The sequence below is a fragment of the Camelus ferus genome, chromosome 15, assembly GCF_009834535.1.
Source record: "Camelus ferus isolate YT-003-E chromosome 15, BCGSAC_Cfer_1.0, whole genome shotgun sequence".
NCBI classification, from domain to species: domain Eukaryota; kingdom Metazoa; phylum Chordata; class Mammalia; order Artiodactyla; family Camelidae; genus Camelus; species Camelus ferus.
In genome coordinates, this window is record NC_045710.1 from 35,986,442 (window position 1) to 36,012,341 (window position 25,900).

Genomic DNA, 25,900 nt, shown 5'->3' on the forward strand with positions numbered 1-25,900 from the left:
CCAGTTTTATGACCTAGGGAATGTCTTTCTCAAGGGCCCAGGGGCCATCCCTTTAAAAGATGATTATCAAGAAAAAGAGCATCCCTAACTCCCAGTCTTTATGGGAGGATAGAAGCCTATCTCAGGGGAACATCCCCTTCCAGGTTGTAAAACTGTCTCCTGTCGTGAAGTAACAAGAAAGTCTACTGTCCTTACTTTGAGTAAGGCCAAATAGCAAACACAGGTGACCTCTGATCCTCTACCTCAGCTCTTTAAAGCTGGTCAGCTCTTTGATCCAGTGGAGCTGAATTCAGTCTCTCTCCCGCATATTGCAACAGTCATGAATAAAATCTTCCTGCTTGGTTGTTAAACTCTGGTACGATATTTTACTTTGATGGGAAACATTCACAGATAACATAAAACTTGAGATATGCTGTACAGTGTAGCTCAGATACTGGTTTGACAATGTATATAGCTTAGAATAAAAAAACTGCATACACTTTATTAGTTAGCACTAACTAGCCACAGTATGTCTCAATGCTTTACTGAGGATTACCGCTGAGAATTTTTATCAAGTATTTCAACAGTTACTTGGAGAGCACCTACTAAGTGTCTTTTTAAATATCAAAAGCCTGCACTGACACTAGAAACTCTACAGCACAGAAGTCTTGTACATATTTCTAGGAAATTGATCACACGGTTAATTCTTCGCGTTTGAGTGGTGGGGAGGGAGAGAAAGGAGTTCCTGGCTCATAATTTGAAAACCACCTACAGTGAGACTGTTTTCTTAGGAACTCTTTTAGGATGTAGCATATAGACCAATATGTAAAGCATATCTTTTCTACTAAACAAATGTAAAGTTACATAAATCTAATATCCAAATGACTCTTAGGCAGCTATTAATGCTCATCTGTATGACTAATGTGGAAAGTTTCATTAATCTGTGCAAGAAAACCAAATTCTTAGATGTAATCCTAGGCTCAAATGCAGGTTACATTTTTGTACTATTAATCTTAATGTACTTTTAAAGAATTTAACATATTTTTAAATAAGCACAATGAATCACAAATGGAACCCAAAGGGATATCCAAAATGACTATTTCTCTAAATTATTCTGCTTATTACTAGTAGGAAGTTTTTCTTTTCTTTCTCTACCCATATCCATCTTAATTAGAATGCAGAATTTATCAGTATAAATTAGTAAAAATTTAATTTCCTTAGCCAGATTTTGAGTTACTTTTTAGTATAAAGTACAGTCACTTAGACACCCAGAAAATACAGAACTTAGAAATCTTTTAACTCAATGAGGACAGAAAGAGTGAACAAAAATCACTTTGCCAATTCTGTTGTCAGCTTGCTCCTCTATATACCAAATTGTGTACTTAGAAAATACCAATGCACAAGGAAGAGCGATGCAATCTGCCTCATCCAAATGCATCATATAAAATGACCAAGTGCTGTTAAGTGCTAGAAATGTGTCTCAAAAGACTCTCCATGTCTGCATCATTTTGGGGTTGTTTGGAAGTTCAACCCTTTTAGTAAGAAGTACTGAAAGATAAATCTAGTTTCCAGCCTTTAATTCACCACTTACAGAAGAGACATTTTTATTGCAGAACATGTCTCCTTGTCTTGCTAGCTCTTAATGAATGTCTGTCCTTCCTTAGCAGTGTACTAATTCTAATAAAATGAAAGACACAATTGCCCCCTACCCAATTCTAAAAAGAATAAATATATCATTCATTGTAACAGATAAAATGTGTTAAAAAGAATTCAATATGGAGCTTAAAAAGAGAGCCAATAAGAAACAATATCTACCATTCAATTTGAAAATTCCTTTTGGAGAATAATAAAAATGATAGATACACTATTTCATTGTGACTAGCCAGCCATTGTTATTAGGGAGGATATGATTTCTACATATGCTGAAAGTCTGATGAAATGTGCTTGAGAGAAATAACACCTTTGTTCATTTGTAATAAATATACTCTTGTTCATTTTCTACATAAATTAGGAAAATTAAGATTTTCTTTGGTTCTTTTGGAGGATGGGAAATTTGACCTGAAACTTTATCAGAAGATAATTAAGGTTAAATGAGATCGTAAGGGTGGGGCCCTAACCCAATAGGATTAATGACTTTACAAGAAGGGGAAGATAAAGAGATCTCTCTTTTTCTCCAGGTACATGTACCTAAAAAAAAAAGACCACATGAAGACAATGAGAAGGCAGCCATCTATAAGCCAGGAAGAGACCTCTTGCCAGAAAACAAATCAGCAGGAACCTTGATTTTGGACTTTCCAACCTCTAGAACCATGAAAAAATAAATGTCTGTAGTTTAGGCCACTTAGTCTGTGGCATTTTGTTATAGCAGCTACAGCAAACTAATACAGAATGGAAATCAAAATTTTTTACTGAAATTTTATTATAATCATCTTTATAGAAAGGCTGAATTCTTTCCAATCTGACATATTTTTACTTTCCTGTAAAGGCATTGGTCACTATAGTACTGCCCTTTAGCAGATTTAACTTTAAAATGACTTCAGTCTTTTCTAACTGGATTCTGTGGATCAAATTCAGAGAATCTTGAAAACACTCAAATTGCAGGCAAACTGTACTGTGCATATATTGTTTCCTATTAACAAAGAACTAAGGGCCAAATGAATTCAAGCTGGCATAGACACTGAGTAGAGCTGCCAGGGAGGTTCTATGACATCATGGTTGAGGTTGTCACAGTTGGAATGAGTGGTTCAGTGACAGTTATCATCTAATTACTATTGGATAGTTTAAATAAAATTTGACAGTTATTAAGCCTGTCCAAGAAGGCCTTTCATGTGGTTGTTTTTTATGAAGTCATTACCTAGTTTCCTTTTCTAATATTCTTTTCTAAAGCATCTACTGTTATCAAGTAGATGATATAATTTGTTTATGCATTTCCTTCATTTTTTTTCTACTCACTACAATCTAAGGATCATGAGGGCAGAGTTTATACTTCATTGTGTTAGCTGCTGCTTCTACACTGCCTAGAATGGTGTCTTTCACTAAATGTTTCACACACGTTTAGTTGGTAAATGAATGAAATAATGCTAATATTTGAATGTGGTTATGTGCATTGTTCATACTCACATAGATCTGTGCCTTAATTATTTCCATCATATTCCCTTTCCTTTCTGAAAATATATCTTCTGTGTTGGTTTATCTGAATACTTCTATTCTAAAATCCATTTGGATAATTTATATATAGTCTTATTAGACTGTGAGTAGATTTTAGTAGAAATGACTGGGTTACATTAGAATGTAATTCAAAACTTCAATTTATTATTTTAAGTTGAAAATAAAAGCTTGGTTCTATATGCCTTAAATAGAATTGAAGTCATATGGCTTTCTTCTATTTCATTCTTCCACTCCATCACACAACAATGAGGATATGTGATGCTACAATGAGAACATTTTATTGACTGCACATCTCAGGAAGGAATAAAAGCCAGTGTAGCTTGGTTATTTGCAATAAGAGAGGCTACACATGGGGAAGTTAAACCAAAAGTTTGCATAATTTCCAAAACATATATATATATATATATATATTTTTTTTTTTTTTTAGCTTTGTGAGATTTTCCCCTGGTATCTGCATTTGAGTATCAGTGTTTCTGCTCTTCTAAGAGTTCATACCACTTGAACCAAGATTTCATATTATTTTATTCAGTTCAGGCTGCCATAACAAAGTACCGTAATCCAGATGAGTCATAAACAATGGGCATTTATTTCCTACCGTTCAGGAGGCTAGAAGTCTCAGACCAGAGGAGTTGTGTTCTGGTGAGGACCTCCTTCTGTGTTTCAAACTGTTGACTTCTTATAGTATTATCCTCACAGAGAGGAGAGCTGAGAGAGGAAGCAAGTTCTCTCTTACATGGGCAGGAGCCTCATTCATGAGGGCCCCACCCTCATGACCTCATCTGATCCTAATTACCTTCCAAAGGCTCCACCTCCTAACGCCATCACTCAGAGGGTAAGTTTCAGTATGTGAATTTCGGGGGAACATAAACATTCACTCCCTAGGGCATGTTTCCTAATTCCAGCTACCTGGATTTTCCTTCTCACACCGAGTAGAGTTCCACTCTCTTCACCCACTTACTCAAAGGGCGAATGTTCTTTTCTGTTTCTTAAAATGTTTTTAGATTGAGAAATAAAGCATGCTGTTAGTTTCTGCCTCATGTTTAAGCAGATTTTATAGGCATGTCAAGATGAATTAGAAGAAGAATTCTAGAGATACATTGCAATTCAGATAATATTCCTATCCTCAGAGGGGAAAAACAGTGACTTTAAGGTTTTTGACATCTTTTTAGCCTAATGCTTGAATGAGAAAAACTGAGTACAAAAAAAGAATATTATGGCAATAACAAAGCATATAATTAGAGAAAAATAATGTCATATATAAAGTTGAGGAAAATGTGAAGGTATGTGGGTTTATGTGTAAAGGAGACATAAAACAGCGACAATGGCAAGCTTATTTAACCAGGAACACAAAAGGTATATCTATACCTTTATATTTATACCTGTATCTATATCTATACCCTGCATCTCCAAACAGATTCATGTACTTTGTACTAGAGTGGTCTCTGAGTAATGTGATCTTTGACCATCAAAGTTCACTGATGAATACCTCTAGGGAGGAAGGGGAGAAAGCTAACTGCAGGACTTAAACAGCACCTGCTGTCAGCTGAACAGATGAGCTGTTCTGATACTGCATGTGCCCAGGAAGACATGAATAAGGCCACCTAACACACTAGGAGGCTGCCTTCAGAGGAGAGAGGGTAGAATTGAAATAGCCAGTATTAGAAATGCTAACCCAAATTTTTCAGATTTGGACAAATCTCTGTACACATTTGTTTATCATCATTTGACTTTCTGCTATTAAAAAATGTATGTGACAACATGATTTTATCACTTGGTGGACTGGAGCACAATTGTTCATACAGGTCATACTCCCTAAGTTATGATCAATTACAAACATGGCCACAATTCTTATAATTCCTCTCCTTGAATCTGGGCTTCATCAGTGCAACAGAAACAATGTTATGCATGCTCCCAGCCTGGGCTCAAGGGTTTTGCACAGTTCTAGTCTCACTCAAGGAAGTCTGTGATTTAGCTGGCTTTCTGTAGCATAAGACACACGTGCAACACAGGTAAGCTGTCGCGAGTGAGCCATCTTGGATCAACCAGTCTCTGGCCAACCCGGCCGCTGACCATCAATATGTGAACTAGGCCAGCTGAGATCAGCCAAACTGGGCTGAGACTAGATACCACCCAGGTGAGCCCAGTCCAAACTGCAGGGTCATAGAATCCTGAGCTACATAAATGGTTGCTGTTTTTAGTGACTAAGTTTTGGGGCTCTTTTCAACACAGCACAAACTAACTTATACACAAGGTAAGTGGAGAACTTTAATAAAAGAGTAGAACAAAATTTATTTTAATTCAGCTTAATTAAATAAATAGAATATTTTTCTTTAATTAGAGAGGAACAGTTAACTTTAAATGATAAACAAAAAAATAGGTAATGATAACTATACAAGGCTATTAAATGTCATATATGGTTAAGTTTGAATGTAAAATGTTTCTCTCCTTTGCTTTTTATTTGTGTTAGTCTCTGCATTTCTTTTTAGCAAAGCAAGGAGTGATTTTGCTCTAATTACCATCGAAATTAATTGACAAATGTTTTTTGAAATCAAAGTAAAAAAATCTGGACCGTAGGCATAACAAAAATCCTCTTCTCCTCCCAACACTACTCTAAAATTTCTCTAATATTTCTGTTCCTTACTCTCTGGAACAAATTGAAATTGGATACCAAGACAAAACTGTTCCTGGCTTTTCATTTTTGGCTTTTCTTCATTGATGAATAGCGCATTATGTAGTCAGAAATATAAGGCCATTTCTTTCCAAAATTTCATTAAAGATAAGATATTAGAGCGAATGAAGGGTATTTGGCTGGCTTATCACATTATCTACTTCCGACCATCAAAAATGAATGACAATAAAATAATGCAAAAGAACTCAGGCCTTATCAACCACAGAGTCATTTAGAATTTTGGTGATTGCTCTTTGAGTCCAAATGATTATTGCTAAATTCTGTCACACTGGGAAGATTAAAAGATTCTTTGGAGTTGTATAGATGCAAAAGCACAAACACCCAAGCAAGTAGAAACTGCTTCAGAAAGTTAAGCTAGTAGGGGGAGGGGGAAGAGCAGGAGGCTCAGAATTCAGAAGCGATAAGAACATTCTCTTGTGCTCCTCATATTTCAGGATCTGCTAAAATTTGAAAACTTGACTAACTGTGGGTATAGAAAAGACTTCTCATCTGTGTTTTGAATGTGAAAAGAAGTTACTTGAAAAGCACAAGGTATTCTTTTCTGCACAGTAACTAAATGCAGTATCAAAACATTTAATTTCTTCTAGGAATGGTAGCAATCCCAATGCCCTGTTCAAGTTGGGGGAGAATACTAATATTTTTGCATCTCTCCCTCCTGAGGCCTCACTAAAATAAAAGCTAGAAGAATAAAAGTGGTCTGTAAAGCCTATCACTGAAGAGAAAAAGAATGCAGTCTGCAAAATAAAGAGATTTCCAAACACTAGTGGAAGATGAGAAGTGGATGAAAAAGGGTTGATGAGTGAGATAAGCCACACAAGGCACAGCTTGGAATACAGTTCGGAGAGATACAGGGGAAAAAAAGGCAGTGGCAGCCAACCTGGAGAAGATCTGGAAGGAGATGAGCAGAAAATGTACATAAAAGTCCTATCAGTTGGCATCCCCCTTACTCTTTGACATTGCAAAGGGCTCTAAGATGGTCCCCAGAGATTCTCAGGTCCTGGCATTCATGCCCTTGTGTGATTTACTCCCCTTTGGTATGGTTGGGCTAGACTAACTGTAGCCACGATGGAATGTCACTTCCAAGATTAGGTCATGAAAAGTCTGTGGCTCCCATCCTAAGTGAGCCACACCTCCTCCAACCTCTACCCTCCACGCCTCTCTCTCTGAGATCACTTGCCCTGGGGGAGCTGAGCTGCCAGCATTCATAAAGCAGCCCTGTGCCCACATATGAGACCACAAGGCCTGCCAACAGCCACAAAAGTAAACTGGAAAGTGAATTTCCACCCTCCAGTCAAACCTTCAAATGAGACTGCAGGCTTGGTCAACAGCCTTGACTCCAGCTTCATGAGAGACCTGGAGCCAAAGACAGTCAGCTAAGCTTTACCCAGATTCACCTAACCCACAAAACTTGTTAGAGAAAATAAATGCTTGTCCATTTAAGCTGCTACATTGTAGGATAACTTGCTACATAGGAATAGATAGTTAATATAACTGCCTAAAATATAAAACAGAGAAGCTTTCCTACCCCAAAGCAAAAACAAAGTAACAAATGAAAATCAAGATAGTTCTTTTCTTAAAGCCAAGAAATTGTCCAAGGAAAGGTAAGGCCTGTAAATGCTCTCTTCATTCTGGCATTAGGACATCTGCTCCATGTTTCCAAGGAAAAGTCCACCAGTCTACAGACTCTGATCACTCTCAACCTGAACAGGGTCTCCTGTTACACTCTAGGAAAACCAGTACAGACTGGTGCTCAGGACAGAAAGCACAGAGAGGAAATTACTGGGGTCGGGAAAGGAAAAATTTGATAGAAACGAGAGTGGTGGGGAATTTAAAGTGATAATACAATGAAGGCATGGAAAACAATGTAAGAAAAAAAGATGCCAAGGAACTCCTGGAAGGAAAAAGTATGGAAGACAAGTAGAGTCCAAACAGGAAGCGAAAGAAATGCTCTGACTGTAAGCAACTGATAGGATGGAAGGGAATGCATTCGACCTTGATTCTGAGAAAATTCTCCTCTGAGCAATCCAGGTCATATAATACTGGACCCATAAGAAAATAACTGAAACTGGCATTGGACAATGTTTACACAGTAATGGTCATCTTAATGTGCTTGATTATTTCTCCACTTCATACTCCTCACAGATAAAATATGGCAGATTTGGTTGTGGTTGTCAAACATTATGTTCCAGTTAACATCTCTGGAAATATAAAGAGATGGTGAGATCTGGGGATGTTCAAAACACAGGCAGGTACCATATCTTTATCTAACTAATATGGATACTCAAGAGATACTGTTGAAAATTAATGAAATAAGAAATAGCAATGTAAATATACTGTTTAAAGTGACAAAAAAAAACTACTCTACATAAAATATTCAGAGGAGAAGAAGACGAGGAAAATGAGGGGATTAAAGCTAGGAATTAATCTTCAGTTTTCATTCTGGAGACTGCACAAATATATAAAAGGGATAAATAAATGCAAGTGTAAGCATATTATTTAGAGAGATGGAACTCACCATCAAAAGAATTATGAAAAGATACCATCCCTGGGGAATAAGACTGGGGTGGAGGGGGGTTGGATGGGGGGTTGCTGCTCTTTACATACATCACCTTTTAAATCATATTGACTTATTTTTCATGTGCATGTCTTATCTTAATGAAAATAAGGTAACAATTATTCCCACTTGTTTTGCATACATACAACAAAACATCAAAGTAAATTTTACCAGCATCCTGCTATTAGCCTGAGAACTGGTGAAAAAGAGCAGATTATAATTAATGTTATTACTTGCAATTTGAGGTACCACCCATTTAAATATATTGTATTTTCAAATAACCCACACAGCAAGAATAAATTCCTTTCACATTCCCTAGGCTTTGTCTAGATTTGTCCGTCATCAGGAATTCACTCCACTCCCCAAACTTCATTTAAGTCTTCGTGTCCAATTAGTGTTATGCCAGCATGTCCCTCTAATCTCTTCTTTTAATTCTCTAGTTCTTTGTACTCGGTTCTCATTTTAAATTGCCAATGAAAATAATCACAGCTTTTGCATGCTTAAACTCAGAAATGACTATCTTTTTAAAACATTAAACACTTTCCCCAGTTCTATCTGTTTTCCCGCAATAGTCAACACCTAAATATCGAGCCTTCGGCAAGCTTTTCCTGAAGTCTTGTCAAGAGTCTTTGGTGCAAGATAGGTCTGTACTGAGCCTCATATTATGACGCTTCCTCATTGCTCTTCTAGATAGTTTCACTTGTTTATTCAGCTCGTTGAAATCAGCTATAGAGATATTAAAAAAAAAATCAGACAAGCTATCTGAAAATGTGAGTTCCTGACTCTTCAAAATGGTCCCAACTCCTAAGGGCAATTCTGAAGCGAATGTTAGCAATTTGACTGTTGGAGAGGTCAGCTTCTAGTGCAGACAATAGGGGGTGCTTCGCTGTAGATAATTTAAAAACAATAATAAGTCTTGCTCAAAGTCAGTCCTGCTGTTTTAATTTTGCAGTGCATCAGCAATTCTAAACCATACCGGTGACAAATGATTCCTCCGAAGAGGGGAGCGTTAGCACTGCCCCCTCCCCCAACGAGGTAAACCAGCATGACCCAAAAGTGATGGGACTCAGCTAAACCTCCGGAGAAGTATGTAACACCCATTGTCATCTGTAACCTGTCGGTCACAGTGATGCTGCTTCATGCCCTTGTCCTTTCCGCCTTAGGGACAGCTACTGGAGCTTCCTTCCTGAACTTACAGTAATGTCGGTAACACAGACTGAAATGAGAGCTTACTTCCTGCACATCACATTCACATCTTTCTCTTAAATGAGAACACATGTAATTAAAAACCACAGCAACCACCTCTGTCTTAAAACTGTGTCTCTACTCTGCATATGAAGGGAATTCATTATTTTATTCTCTTCTTACATGTACCACCTTTATTCTCTGCAAATATTGATCAGTCCAGGAAAATTCAAGGCGAGGCAACACGCAGTATTTATGTCAGCATTGGGAGATGTACTCTGTGTGTTCATAATTATGCAGAAACTGTTTGCTAAGTGTCCGCTTTGCACCAAGCACCTCAGGTGCTGAGCAAGCACAGGTTAACGCAGCCCATAGGTCTTGACTTTCGTGGACTTGTCCACAGGAAAACTGAAGTAAAGGCGATGGGCCCTGATAGATAAATAACTATCTATGTATCTGCTGATCTAAATGTCTATTTATCTGTTCCTCCAAAGTGCTCTGAAAACAAGAAATGCATTCTTCTTAGGGTTGTTTGGAAAAGCTTCAAGTGAAACGCAAGGTCTAAAATCACCCCATACCATTAACATGAGCAAAGCTGTAGAACTACAAATGTGGAGACAGTTACTATTGATAAGATCACAGGTGCAGCTGCAGCACAGGAAAGAAGAAGGAAACAGGAACATCACTGGCAGAAGGGGCGGCATTGCAAAGACTGAAAATGGAAAGTTGCATTTTGTCCACTATTGCTCGCATACCAATGATAAATGTCAGAGTAGGTGCTTTACGCATGCTTTTTTTTTATGAATCAAATTTCCAAATAATGTGGAATGCAAACTCCCACTGACAAGATTATAGAAGACAATGAGGCAAGTAAATAAAACACAAATAACTTCAGTCTCAAAGGTAATTAAACCTCTACGTAAAACTACAATGAAAACTGTTACTTTGGAACGTGGAAAGCCAACAGTTCATAACAGAATCAGTGAGCCATCTGGCTGCCCTGTGATGTCTCTTTTTCCACCCTGTTATTATAGGCTGCCACGTTGACTCTGTCTGGAATTATTACTAACGGCCAGTTAATGCCGTGCATGGAGAAGTTAGATACAGGAAATTCACCACAAAATGTGAAACGATCTTGATGAATCCTTTTCACTTCTGCAATATGAGCATTAGAATCAGAGAACCTCCCTTTAGTGAAATGTGAATATTTTCTATGGAAAGAAATTGATATTCCCTTTGGATCCATGGACACAAGCCCTTATACTGTAACTTCGATGTGCACACAATCTTTTGATACATATCCGGGGATAGTTACTGTAGAGGTAAGCTGAGAGGTGTAGAAAATATGAAAACAAGTTTCTCTCAGGTGTTCCAGGGCCGAAGTTTTCCTGCTGAATTTTTAATGCTGGGTTACATTTAGTGAAGACCTCGTAAGAGCTGGCTTAACAGGGTGCAGCAGACAGAAGCTCATGTGGCTAGCCTGTGACAGATCTTGGGGAATCTATAGTCAAATCTATTTGTTACCCAGCCCTTGGGTAGTGTTGAGCAAATTCAGGCCCATTTTCCTTATTTGAGATTTGGGTCATCATGCCTCATGTAGCCTCTTATGCCTACAACAGGGTCTAACACATGAAAGGAAGAAGAAGGAGAAGGAGGAGGGGGAGGGGGAGGGAGAAGGAGAAGGAGGAGGAGAAGGAGGAGGAGGAGGAGGAGGAGGAGGAGGAGGAGGAGGAGGAGGAGGAGGAGAAGGAGAAGGAGAAGGAGAAGGAGAAGAAGAAGAAGAAGAAAAATGAACAGGGAGAAGGAAAAAGAGTGGTAGCAGAAAGGACACCAAGGAAGGAAAAAATGACCACCTAGTGGGTGCCAGATGCTATGCTAAGCGGTTTGTCTGTGCAAGTTTAGCTGATACTCCCAAATAATCTGTCATCATGATAAACATGATTTTTTCTTAAATAGAGGCACTGAACCCAGGACCTCGTATATGCTAAGCATGCACTCTAACACCACACTATTTCCCTCCCCACCACGATGAACATTATTTTAAAGTTCCTATTATTATTGGCTCATATTTTACTCTACACACTAGTCCAACATTGAGTTTACACATGTACCAAACAGTATTCAGGCTTCACCAATAGCACAGTATTTATTCCAGGTAAAGATATAGATGATTCAGCTCCCCCACATGCTTCTCAGGGGGTCTCCAGATCCCTCTTGACTAGGGAAATCCTCAAAGAGGACAAAGGGGGCTGGTGCCACCACCGACCCTAGCAAACCTAGAGGCTAGATGATAACATTTATTTTAGAAGAAGCTTTCCACACAATGTGGCTAATTCCAGAAACAGGGTACTGTCTAGCACACTGCCAACACTCAGGACATAAGAAATAATACAAGCGTGTTGCTTCAATATGCTTGTTATTAAAAAAAAAAGACTAAAAATATCTTCCTTCCTCTCAATTTGCTTCAGAGTTTCAGTTGCATCGATGATGCTGTTAATAACAGACTGGACATCTGTGATGTACACAAAAAGCTTTGCTGTTGTTGACTTAGGGCACTTTATAACTTATGTATGGATTCATTAATCATCTACACATCTTGAGAAATGGTTGGTTCTTATTATGCAACTCTGTATCTAAGTACGTCACCTCCACATCCTCAAGAATACAGCACCTGGCAAAGTGCGTTTTATATGTTACGTGCTCAAAATATATTTGCTAATTCATAATTTTAAATAAATGTATTGTGGATTTGCAGGATATACCACAGTCGAAAATAAATAATAGATAAATAAAAATATACACTGCTATGTTATTTTGTTTTGATTATCATTTCCTATGCTAACTGCAGAAACTATTGGTTAACGCTGGTGTTGTTTGCCTGCTTGAGATCTTATATAAAGAGCACAGTGATGATGAGAAGACAGTGAAAGCTGTCTGGTAAGTGCTGTTTAAAGGCAGATGAATTAGCTAAACCTTCCCTCGCGGTTCCAACCTAATGATGTTAATATATGATTCTTGTTGGGGAATTTTGCAGTGGTGCCAACAGCTAAGAAAACCTAATATGGGCACTCAATAAAAATTTAAGAAATTATCATAGAGATTTAAATTTAATCTTGACTTACTATTTTAGTAAACAAAGCTTACTGTTTTACATCTATCAAGAAAGGAAAACAAATACACTGTTAACACACATGCATAAACACTCATATACACACACAGTTACCTTTTTTTCCAGATGACTTGTCCTCCCCTCCCCCTCCTCAGAGAAAATAATTACTACGTGTTGAAGAGGAATAAGTCAGTAATACTAACATATCCAAGTATTTGAAAATATTATGGTACAAATAATTCTTTGTACTGATCAAAACAAAGACAAGAAAACAAGGTTATAGTCTTGCTACTTAGGCTTTAACTAAATAAATAAAAAGATATTCCTTTGTCCTACAACTGAGAATAGGAATATCAGAGAGGGTGTCAACCTCACCAGTTCTTTCTGAGAAAATACCTGCTGAAGTGACTGCCACATATTAATCAGACAAAGAGTCGAGTCATCCTATTTCTCCCATGCTAATAAACGTGATATCAAAAGAAATTATATCAAGAATTATAAACCCAATTTAGTGTAACTCACAGCTGGAAGTACTTGATGTTTTTCATACCCAAGTTGAAAAAGGAGTATATCATGAATTTTTAAGCTCCTTAATCAAGATGTGTTATCGAGGACAGATACAGAATTCATATTTGCAATATTTAGTACCATATTGTGAATAAGCTTCTGTCTGAGAACAGCCAGGAAACAGGTATAGGACATTTTTGGACTGCTCAGTCAACGGTAATTTGAGATTGTGGTGATGGTGGTGGCGGGAGGTTGAGTAAAACAGCGCAGGATCTGGGAATCGGCAGACAGGTCTTCATTACGCCGTGGATTTAGTATCTGTGGCCCTCTCCCACTAAATGCCAACGACAGCCCTCTCCTGGAATCATTTCCAGCCCCCCACACCTTCCCACGCACTTGTTCTTGGGGAGCGGTGCTGCCTCCCTGTGGAGAACACATTCAGTAGCAAATTCAGCTCAGTAGATGCCACACAATTGACACTTTGATTTAGAAACATCAGTTCAGAGCTATTTTTTCAAGGACAGAGAAAATATCTTTAAAGGTAGGAAAGATGCTTTAATTTATACATCACACCTGAGAAGTGCTTTTCAAACATAACTCCTGAGGAGTGCTTTTCAAACATAACTATCATCTGTATAATGGTTACATCCTGTGTCACGCACTTTTTAATTTCTGTATGTTTTAGGCTGAACCACATGAAATGTTCTCTCTCTCTCTTTTTGGTAATAAAAATGATCAAATAGCAGTGATTGTATAGAGTCCACACACTGTATTGACTCATTTAATTCTCACAGTAAGCTTATGAAACCATAATCCCTATTTCATAGGTGGGGGACGGAGGTATGAGAGGGTAAGTAATCTGCCTCGGCACAAAGCCGGTATGTGGGGAAGGCAAGGCTGAAGCTGCAGTAGGCATTCAGGCTCCCAGAGTCCGTGCCTGGACACACCTGACACCTGGGTGGAGATCACACTGAGCTAGTTAAGAATATGAGAAGGCAGGAAGTGATGAGAGTCTGAACAGACGCCATAGTTAAGGGTAGCCGATCATCTTCTAGTACTCTGAAAAGCAGCTGGCCGCGTAGCCTTGGGGAAGTTATTTAGTTTCTCTGAGCCTCAATCTTCCCATGCGTAGTATAAGACTAATACCAAGCTGTACTTTCTGATCTTCATTCCTTCCTCGCACCGTATATGCCCTCAAATTTGATGACTTTTCTGACTTAGTTAACAAGACAGTCATTTGGTGTCTTGTGTCCTTAGGCCCACACAGGGCAGGGCATGCGCAGTTCACTCACCCTGTTCTGAGCTCTCCATTCTGTTCCTGCGCAGCCTTCAGGCCAGAGCCTATTCCCCTTCACCTGGCCAGGCGCCTGGGGCGAGGTGCCACCTCACTGTGACTTTAAGTGGGGATAGGGGGAGGCAGCGTTGGTAACGACTGGGGTTTCCTTCACAGGTGGCATGATCCGGATTCTATACTGATGAGTCTGGAACCTGGGGCACCCAAGTGTTTCTCATCTGGGACTTCTCTGCCAGCACTTCTCTTGCCAGAACTACCAAGACCTGAGAGATGGGGTTTCCTCTGGGAAGAGCCAACTCAGCAGCGGAGCCTGAGGCCTGATTCAGCCATTCTTCCAGCCACCCCTGATGCTCAGCGCATCGCAGCCCATGCTCTCCCTGCCCCTCCATCTGGACACACACATTTTGCTTTCATACACCTGAAGCCACATAACACATCCTGTGGGATCCAACTGTGCCCTCTTTGCCTTCCTGGGAAACTTCACACTCCACCCACCTGGCCCCTACCCAAAAGCGGCTCAAGTGAAAAAAAAAAAAAAAAAGAGAAGAAAAGATAAATCCTGGTGTCACCACTGGCACCATCCACACAGGGTACCATCCCATTAAATCTGGGAATATGTCTCAATTTTAATATGCCAATGCTCTTTTATAATTGATGCCATATCACTAATAATCTTTGCACATCTATTCAACAAAGATTCCCATTTTATGCCCCTTCCCAAAAGCAGCTCCTCTTCTCTGCTTTTTTTCCTATAGCACTTGACATGCCATGTATGCTGTTTTAATGTTTATTGTCTATCTTCCCTAACTAGAATGTGAGCTTTGTACAGGGAAGTCTAAGTTTATCAGTGCTTTATAGAACCTTGCCTAGAACCTTGCCTGGTATATAGTTAAGTCCTCAGTCCTATAGTTAAGTGGATGGATGGATGTGTGAATGGATGGATATATCTGTCTAGAACTAGCCTTGTCCAAAGACATTTCAAAACCAAGGTTGCATATACCAACAGAGCACCATTTCATCAGTGGAAACTTCCAGACCCCAAAAGAAAATGCACTGAACACAATAATTTTCTTAAAATAAATTCTTAAAAAATATATATCCTAGCACTTTTGCTTACCAGCAGTTAAGGGTAAAAATACCTTCTAAATACATTTAAAATTACAATGAATCATACTTTTCTTACCTGGCACCATTAATTTCAGAATACCTTTGTGTATATATTTTAAAATCTACACCCAAGTATTTTTCTTTTCAATATGCACTAAAATTTGCAGTAAAAATGTAATTAAGTAAATTCAGCAGAATGATTGGACTAGGGAAAATAAAATTAATTATTCATGTCACAAGTATTTTAAAATGCAGAGTGGTTATCAGGAACACACATAATTATGAGTAATGCAATTCATTTTTAATAATGAAGCCACAGCTAAGGTTAATTAATTTTTTAAGAAAAAAATAAAATTTTGTTCTTTGAAGTAACAAAAATGTATTTTGTTAGTTTTACATATTCTTCATGGAAATATGTGCACACTCTGCTTACATTTTTCAAACAAATAGTATTAATTTTTTATGAGTATCTCCAAAGCGGCCAGGAAGCAATAGCAGTGTCCAACATATTCAAATGCTCTTTTCTTGCTTGAATACTAATCAGGATTCTTTTTGGGACATTCTATGGGAATCAAATGCCACTGGCTTCAGTAGGACATGGCATCTATGAGATGCATGTCCTGACAACCTACCAATATTTTAAAATCTTCAGTGGTTCCTTTTCTTGAGTAGGTTTGCTAACTCCACTCTGGAAAAAGCCTAACTAGAACCACTGAATTGCTCCAATACATTTCACTTATATTTACTGATTCTACCCCACAATTTAATTTCTTACTCAGAATTGCAAACTCTAGTCACTCCAGTCAAAAACTGGAATCTCTCAAAGCCTTATTCTCACTCCTTTCTCAAGATTTTTGAAACAAGATGAAAAGAAGATGAAAAAGGCTACAGATACTTGAAACTAGGTAAGGATGCCAGTCAGTTTCTGTTCTGTGTGTAAAGAAAAGGATAGGGCTTCACTATTTATTATTCTTATGAAGCACAATTTTCTGGCAAAGGTAGATTTTATATATGCTGTAAGAAGTAGAGTGCAATGTATTTTAGACCAAAATGAGATGCTTTTGAGAGTCAAAAAAAGGATACTAATAACTACATTGGTACACCAGGTACACAGGAGGACTATACAGGCCAACTGAGATGCACGGCCACCCTGCGTGAAAGTCAAGGGTGAGACCTATGCTTTGTTAAATAGGCATCAGGAGACCCAGTCATCACTACAGTCAATGAATTTTTGAGCTGAATACAGGTCAAGAGATTCCTAGTTAAACTCACTTATTTTAGAGAGACAGCAAGCCCAAAGTGCAGCGAGGCTGACCAACCTGCCCAAGCTACACAAAAAGGTAGGTGGCTGGCTTGAAACTGGAAACCAGGTCTCCTAATGTACTGTGATCTGTCTCTTACACCATACTTTCTCCAAGCAAAAGACATCACTATGGATCCGTATTCTCTACAGGACGTATGTAACTTATAAAACATTCTTGAAGAAAAGAACCACAAAATCACAAAACTTGATACACCGCACAGGCTAGAAAAAATGTCACAATCTTGATCTTAAAAGAAACAATTCACTTTCTTTACAAATTGGCAACCAAAGGGAGTGAACAATGCCCTTTGCATGTTGACTTACTTTTACTCACTTATATAAATCTACATCTCTGTTGCAAGACACTGCAAGATCATTTAGAAGAGGAGGGAACACTTTGCCATCAAAAATCCCCAGATGCTCTCAGCATCCTAAGGAATTTTATGCTGTGAATTATTCGCAAGTATTCACTTTCTGAGATTAGCCTTTTTTAGAATGAGCATGTCTTATGGAAACCCATAAGATGGGGTTTCTTATGGAACCCTTGAGATATGAAATGTAAGTAAAACAAATTTTTATCAACTTTATGTCATCCACATAAAAGTATCATTACTATTGTTATATTCACATTAAGAAAAGCCACTTGTGGGGAGGGTATAGCTCAGGGGTAGATTGTGTGCTTAGCATGCATGAGGTCCTCGGTTCAATCCCCAGTACCTCTGTTAAAATCAATCAATCAATCTGTCTATCTATCTACCTATCTAATTACCTCTATGCCAAAAAACAATAAAAAATTAAATTAAATTTTAAAAAAGCCAGTTAATCAGAAGGGTTGGTAAATCTCATATGTCGTATCTCATGACATAACTCATGTCTTTCTAATGTTAGTATCAGTCTTTAAATTGATTATTATTCAGGGGAGAAAAACTTCTTTTCTTTTTTTCTTTTAAAGCATATTTACTTTTAAAGAGGAATGTAAACAGGATCTTATGGGATGAGGTTTTGTGCATACTCTTTTATATTCTTTGACTCTGGGAAAACTGAAAATGTATTTCCCCCCTACTACTTGCCCTGCAGGATGGCTGAACAAATCTCATCTCCCCTATCTGAAATGAATCCAATTTAATCCTGCTTGACCAAAAATCTGTTTCCATAGTTCTAAAACATGCAATCACCCTAAGGTACATTGCCATTGTAGCTTAAGTGGCTCTGTGTGATCGCTGAGGAAAATACACTTTGACTGAGAAAACAGTCTAGTATGGCTTTTGAAAAATAAAATGACCCTTCCTGCTACGCAATTTAGTAAGAGAGTTGATAGAAGCAGGCAGATACGGGGCCACTATGAATAGGGTTTAATGGAAGATGCCTCATCCAACCTGCAAAAATGGGTCAAAGGTTAGTCTTGGAATTAGCATTACAAATCACTTTCATATTTAAACTTCCAAGACTTTGACAACTCTAATAAACATTTAAATTCTACATAAATCAGTAATCTCCTTGTAGTTGAAGGGCAAGTTAAAAATCAATTGTGAGGTGAAGAAAATTTACCACAGATTATTCTGTTACTCAAAAATGAGTAATTTACTTTCTTTCCTAGTAGGTCCCCCCCGGTACATGCACTTTTTATTACCTGTAATCACATAGCCTTATAAAAAAGAATTTTAAAAACTCTTAGTCCAACTTTAAAACACTGTTGCCACAATTGAATATTTGTAGCATAGTTATTAACCCAAATTATTTAATTGCTGTTATTGGCCTTGTTAAAAATCTAAAGATTTAAAATGTCTATTTTTTAATAAACCTAGTAATCTTTTATTTAAGTCAATACCTCCTCAAATGAACCTAGTAATCACCAACTGATTAGATCATTTACTTCTATAAACCGCTGCTGTCTTTAAACATGTTATAGCTTATAATAAAAGAGAGTCTTTTCATGGGCAATTAATGGGCAGTTTAACTGTTTTCCTTTAGTTAATATTATAAAATACATAAATTTTAATTTCTTCATTTTTAGATGTTTAACTTGCAAATGAAATAGCTATTTTACATGTTTCCTTAAAAAACATAATTTCTTAATACAAAGCAATTACTAATCAATAAAATGCATAAAAATAAGGCTGATAATTCTTTCCTTATTTAGGGATACACATGGTTTACCTAGGAACTTAAGCAACTGTAATTTCATTAATGACGAAACAAGGCTACTAAGAAAAATATCTGATTATTTTAAATTGTATTCACAGAACATTTCCAACTCTGAATGTCCCAGTGTCCTCTTTTGAATTACTTTACTTAAAGAAAACAATCTATCAGTTGCTTGTGTTTCATTTTTCCTGTATCAGATTTGCCTTAATAACCTGCTTATTTTTAAATAAACCATAAACCAATAACCAGAGCAACAAATCATTAGTGAAATATTAAAATGAATATCAAACAGAGCTGTTGGGCATGCATAAATCTGTCCAAAGTCACAAGTCTTTATCTAAGGGGCTAAGTGCGATTATCAACAATCATCTAAACCCAAACATGATAGAGAAAAATCAACGAAACGATTATACTCTAAGCACACATTCTTACTCAAATGTATATCTCATAAGGGCAGGGTTTTCTGTTTGTTGTTCCTAATTGTATCTCCAGTGCTTAAAAAAGTGCATGGCACGTGTTAGAGTGATCAATAAATATTTACTGATGGATACCCTGTGAGATAGCCAGCTCATTTTACTTTGTGGTCAAATGCAGATTAAAAAAAAAAAAAAAAAGGAAGGGGAGAGAGAAGAAAGAAACAAAATGATGCATATAGGTGTATAATATGCAATATTATATTTATGAATTTACAAAATTTACAATTGTGTGGTCATCTCCCTTCCTCTAGGACATTCTTCTCTTCCTCTATTCTGTTCTTCCCACCCCTTCCTATTGGAAGTAAAAATCAGAATCTGTTTTCTTCTTTCTCTGGTAAACAAATGTTAATTAGTAGACAGGGAGCTGATCTGAACAGAATTCACATTCTTGTCCTCTTTCTAAATGTGACACTTGATCTGTTTCAAACATTTGAAATAAAAGTAATTTAAAAATAATTATTGTCATTCTTGCTTCTTTAAAATGTGGTTTTCTAGAAAAGTAAGAATCATATATTTGGAAAAACTTTATAAGGCATCTACTAGAAACACTAATTATTAAAAACAAAACTAAAGGAAACCATCAGTTTGGATCCAAGAAGAACACACAACTCTGAAAGCCTTAACAACAGAGTATATTCAAAGGCTATAAATGTCAACAGAGATCTAAGAGTATTTAACAGCATTTCAATAGCATTCTAAAAGCCTTTTTAAAACGTAAGCTCTGAGATAAGTTTTTTTTCTTCTTTTTCTTCATTGATATAACACCAATACCTAGACCAGTGCCTGATACATAGTAGACAACCAATAAGTATATCTTGATTGAATAAATATAGTTCCTAGTTGTATAAATGTGACATTGAAAATGTCTGTCTTTCAAAAATGTTAGATGTAAGATTGAAAAATAAGCACACTGAAGTGAATTCTGGATGAGAGCAGTTAGCCACACATCATATAAAATATGTGGTCCAAGACATTTTTAAAGTATCATATTTTGAGTCTTTGTCCTCAGATAAACTAACACTGCTTTTTTCCATACACAGTAAAAGAGCAGACTTACTATTCACCATGAGAGATAGTTGGCTACCAATTTAAAATTTTAAGACTTCAAAATACAACAGAAGTACTGTAGGCAATTCCTTTTTTAAGATTTTTAACCTTACTTTTATTTTATTTTAATGAAGTGCTGAGCTTGAACAAACAAGACCTTTCAAATACTTCATTAATCTACTTGTTCATTTAACCTAAAAACTGAAAACCCTGTGTAATTAGCACACAATCCTCTGAGCTTGGGTTGGACCAAGGTTATTGAATCAAAACTATCAGCGAGCCACGCACAAACCAACACAAAGCAGTTTATAAAAGTCCACAAACCTCAAACCAACAGAATATCCACATTTCATCTTCCAACTGAGTCCATTATATTAAGCAAGTCTCAATAGAGCCATCATGCCTGAGATCAGAAACAATACCATTCTAGAAAAGATACATATGCAGAAAAATCCACTTTCGTAATCACAAGTCCACGATGAAGAAAAGAAACCCGTGTACTCACCTGACTGACGGGTTCTTTTGTAGGGGGCTTTCCTCTTCTGGCTGTGCTAGTAGCCAGGGTCGTGGTGGTCTCCATAATTGATGTGGACATCTCTGACTGCATGGCAGTGGCTGTCGACTCAGTTGTCATAGAGGAAGGCACTTCACCAACCAGTCTCACATTTCCCACTATGGCGATGTTGGCATCATTTTCGGCTGCCATATTCAGAACTTTCAAGCCATTGTAGTAAAGCCCAGAGAGCTGCCCCTGGAAGGGCTGGCCCTGCTCTTTCCCGCCAATTATTATGGTTGCTTGGCTATTGAAGATTGTGAGCTGACGCCCTGTAAAAATAATATTACATACATGCAAAAATGTTGATTGTGAACTCTACATTCTACAAAGGATGATAAAACAGATCTTTCATGGGGTGGATAATGAGAGCAATAAACTATAAGAGAGGCATTTGACTCATAATTCATTGCTTATAAATGAGGTGTCCATGAAATGCATAATCATTGGCAAATACTTGTAAATTCTCAACTTATTTTAAATGTAGTGCTTTTGCTAAAAGACCAATCAAAGATATGTATTATAAATAAATTTTTAGTGGATCCCTTTCCCCTTTTACCTCAAGAGCTTATGCTATTAGTCTCTCAAGTCTAAACTTTTAAATTAAAAAAAATGTGAGAAGTCTAACATTTCAAGTATTTGTCATTCTACAATTACCACTGACAGAAACTAAGCTATAGCAGCTGAAATCTGATTTTAAATTTATAGTAAAAATTTCATAGTGCACATAATGGCCACATGTATCTATATGCTCTTCTTTAGAAATGTTTATTTTCTGAAGGCAATAGTCCACTGTTATTTGAATTATTCTATTTTTCTGATAATTACACTGAAAAGAAACGCATAGTTTACGCTAAGCGTGTCAGAGACAAAAAAAAATCAAAAAATATTTTTCTGATTGGCTTTCAGCAAGTCTGTTAAAACAAAATGAAAAAACAAAATAGCTTCAGATGTAAAAAGCGGCTTCAGGAATGATACACAAACCGATGGAGAGATTATGACACATTTCCATCAAATAGCAATCCTCAGCAACAGTACCAATATCATCAAATTGAGTATCCAGTTTTAGCAGATTGCCCTCTGCTCATAAAAAGCATGCACACGACTTTAAGTTCAGTTTTAATTAGGGCTTGTTCCCAAATGCTCTTAGAAGGTTGCAAACGTTAAAGGGACTTCATTTTGACTGGCAATCCATATTGCCCACTATTTAAGATGCCTAGAGTTTAAACCAAGAGTTTTTTGTTTTTGTTTTTGTTTTTTTGCTCAGGACCATAATAAAGATATCAGAACTACATATATTTTAGTTAATAATTTAGAGGCTGGAACATGTCATATAATCTATGAATGATTTATCATTTTGGGTTAATGCTTGCTTGTGAGTACCTTCATAGATTGAGTTAGTGGATTATATTTAACAGTCCCTTTAACCTTAAGTTAACAGGGTAAGATTATTAAACAGCTGGTACGTCTAAAAATGTATAGAAATTATTATACAAGGAATGCAAATATTGCTATCTACATTTTACTATTTTAAATTTGATTTTAATTTAGTTTTACGGAAAATTTATTTTTTATGTTTATTAGTGTTACAATGAAGTACTACTTGGTTATGTTCAAATTATTTTTTTATTTGAAGTTTTAATCAATGTTTTTTACCTTTGTCGAGTAGCCATTCATCAACTACTCGACCAAGTCGATATGGAATTCGCTGTCTAGCAATCGCCAGGCGCTCGTTATCATTGTTTCCTTTAAAGTTTAAAGAGACATTTCATTGGTTAAAATCTGTAAGGTCAAAGGTTAAAAGTTAATACTTAAAGCTTGAGCTATACAGTTGCCACATGATTTTTTGAAATTTGGAAATTTTAAAAAGTTCTACCTAGAACATTTCATGTCTCAGACTTGTCATTCATTCAATTTATTTTATTTTAGCAAACAAAATTATTCCTATGTTAATTGAAAATTAGAAATCTGCATTTGAGCTAGGTTATTAAAACTTATGTTATAGACAGACCCGAACAACCAATTTAAACAGCATATAATAGCTTTACCAAAAAAATGACCATTGATCTCAGGGTTTTGTCTTTTTTGGTGTTTCCTATTAACTAGTTAAACATGTTCAGGTGAAACAGGTTTAAGTTTTCAAAATACATTCAACCTCTTATTCCAGATTAGTAATTTATGAACACCAAACTTCATACCGTCTTTGGCACACTGAAGCATCTAAAATAGACCTAGTATACGTGATGTCCTATTCAGAAAAGAGAAATCCTTATTCATCTCATTTACGGAAACCACAGAGTCTGAATAGTTCTTGTATATTCCACACAAATTGGTTTATCAATCACTTGGACATCACAAGGGAACACATCTTGCATCATCCAAATATGTTATTATAGGAAAAGGCTTTGACAAAAGTGACTTTATTTGCGTGTCCTTCGGCTTCATTTAAAGCTTAACATATTGATGTGTATAACATTTGAAAAAAATTATATACTCAAATATTTGCTTTTCATTAGACTATTCTAAAGAAGGCATGAGAGCTTAAGGAACAAATATAAGCCACAAAGTGCGGTCCCTATTCATAGCACTAAATTAAGTGGGAGCCTTGATTCTTTGAACAAAGAGTTATCTGATAGAAACATACTTTAAATTGACCTTGAATAATGCTTGCAAATAGATGAGTGTTTTCTTGATCTATAAAGCACTCAGGAAGAATCCAGGATGCCATCTCAGTGCTCAACCGTGTATATTGCAAGAAGTTTTTCTAGTCTATGAAAATTAACATGTGATTTTGAGCTAAGACATTTTGGCAATAGGTCAGATAAGGACACAGAGGTGAAAGAAATGTACTGTCCACAAAAAAAAGACTAGAGCATTTTGCTAGGGAAGACAAAACATATAAATTTTTTCTCAGATTTAGGATAATTGGTAAGTGTTTTCTCACGCTAGCCTTATTACACACTATACTTACCACAAGAAACCCACCAGAATATTTGTCATGTACTTTTAGATAACTAGAAAAGAACTGTTACTTAGACTTCATCAACTTGACCTCTGAAGTTTTATATCACCGAAAATATTTCATATTATTAGTATCTAATTGAAATTGTAAATATCAAAGTGGAACCAAATATAAAGTTTAGTAAAAACATTGATATGTATTTTTCTGTATTATGAAAGTATTAAAATGTTATAAAATAATATTTTATCCTGCAGTGAATACATTTGGCAACTTTTAAAAAAGGATAAATTGCTTAATTTTCAAGCTTATCTTCATTTTCAAGAAGTGTGTACAATTTATGTTCTCTTTTTGTGTGCTTGTATACATGTATATTTGGAAAAATAGACTAAAATTCAATTGGTTATCTTAGACCACTGTGATTATTGATGAATATGTGTTTTTGGCTTATACCTGATTTATGAAATGAACATATTTATGTACATACTTTGATAAGCAAACCTAAAATATTTTCAAAAACACACACTGTTTGCTCTATGGACTTCTTTGTTGACTAGCACTCATATCAGTTCACACTGTGATAACCCTCCTGACGACTTTATAATTACATGGCTCCTTGGGCTGCTTCTCATGCTAGAGCATTCCCACCATCAGAAATGAGTCATTATTCCCTCAAACACCACCCAGATCTGGGCTGCAAGGCACCTCTCGCCCAATTACAACGACAGTATATTAACAGACCTCTCTGCATCCTCTCCGCAGTCAACCCCACCCATTCTCCACATGTCAGCCAGTATCTAACCATGCCACTTGTCTAATACAACCCTCCTATTGCCTTTAGGATAAAATCTCAGGCAAGCTGATGAGGCTTATGAGAACTTCCATGACCGGTCCCTTCCTACCTCCCCTGCCCCATCTCACAGCTGTCACTGCCTTGCTGTTCTCTTTCCATCCTCATGAGTCTTCTTTCAATTCCTCTAAAGTTCTCCTTGTCCCTTTGGATGTACTCTCCACTATCTGAAAGACTTTTCCTCACTCCCATCCCATCCTCATCTTTCCTTAGTTAAACATGACTCAGTAATGGAATCTTCTTGGTGGGAACATTTCCACAGGAGGTCCTCCCTGATGTCCTCAAGCTGGATTAGGACACCTGGTTACATGCTTTTCTAGCACCTGATACATGTCCATTAGAAACAAGCACCAACGTTGGAACTGCATATTCAATAAGTATTTTCTGTCTGAACTCTGAAGTGCCATGAGGTCAGGTATTATGCATTAGTGTTTATTGCTGTATTCTCAGCGCTTGCACAATACCTGTTCTAGGACCTGCTATGAAATATCTGTAGAATGAAGTAGGAAAAGAAATCTTACTTTTAATTCTGATAGCTTCCGTAGCACCACTATCTCATCTCCACAGCCTAACAACATTCACAAGAAAGCAAATACTTATGCCCAGAGGACAGATCACATGTAGCTAAGCTTTTCTTTGTACTTTCCAAAGGAAACAGCACATATTTCAATTATAATTTTATGTGTTTACTAATTATCACTGGTTTGAACATTCATACAATCAGTTCATTATTTGTTTAATAATTACTGCCCCATGCCACAAAGTAGATAATCATAGATATTAATAGCAGGGAACATAGAGACAAAAGTCTTAACGAATACAGGTGGAGAAAATTGAAGACTTGATATACTCTTTCTGAATGGTTTTGAAAAGAGCACATAAAAACATAAAATTGCATATATATCCACATACATACATACATACATACATACAATGTACCCTCATGCCTTTGACTGGCACTCACAGAACAATTAA

At 36.8% G+C, this 25,900-nt stretch overlaps 1 protein-coding gene across 33 annotated transcripts in view; it reads right to left on the reverse strand.

Moving 5' to 3' along the window:
* The window catches only part of NRXN1 (neurexin 1), a 1,021,444-nt gene that overhangs the window by 102,461 nt on the left and 893,083 nt on the right, over positions 1-25,900 (reverse strand). For 23 of the 33 annotated variants that reach the window (XM_032497501.1, XM_032497499.1, XM_032497532.1 and 20 more), the window contains 2 exons: positions 22,773-22,862; positions 21,069-21,388 (listed from right to left, as the gene is read on the reverse strand). In XM_032497501.1, the coding sequence (XP_032353392.1) occupies positions 21,069-21,388; positions 22,773-22,862 (410 nt within the window). The remainder of the gene's footprint in view (positions 1-21,068; positions 21,389-22,772; positions 22,863-25,900) is intronic. The other 10 variants (XM_032497533.1, XM_032497527.1, XM_032497524.1 and 7 more) reach the window with 1 other exon arrangement.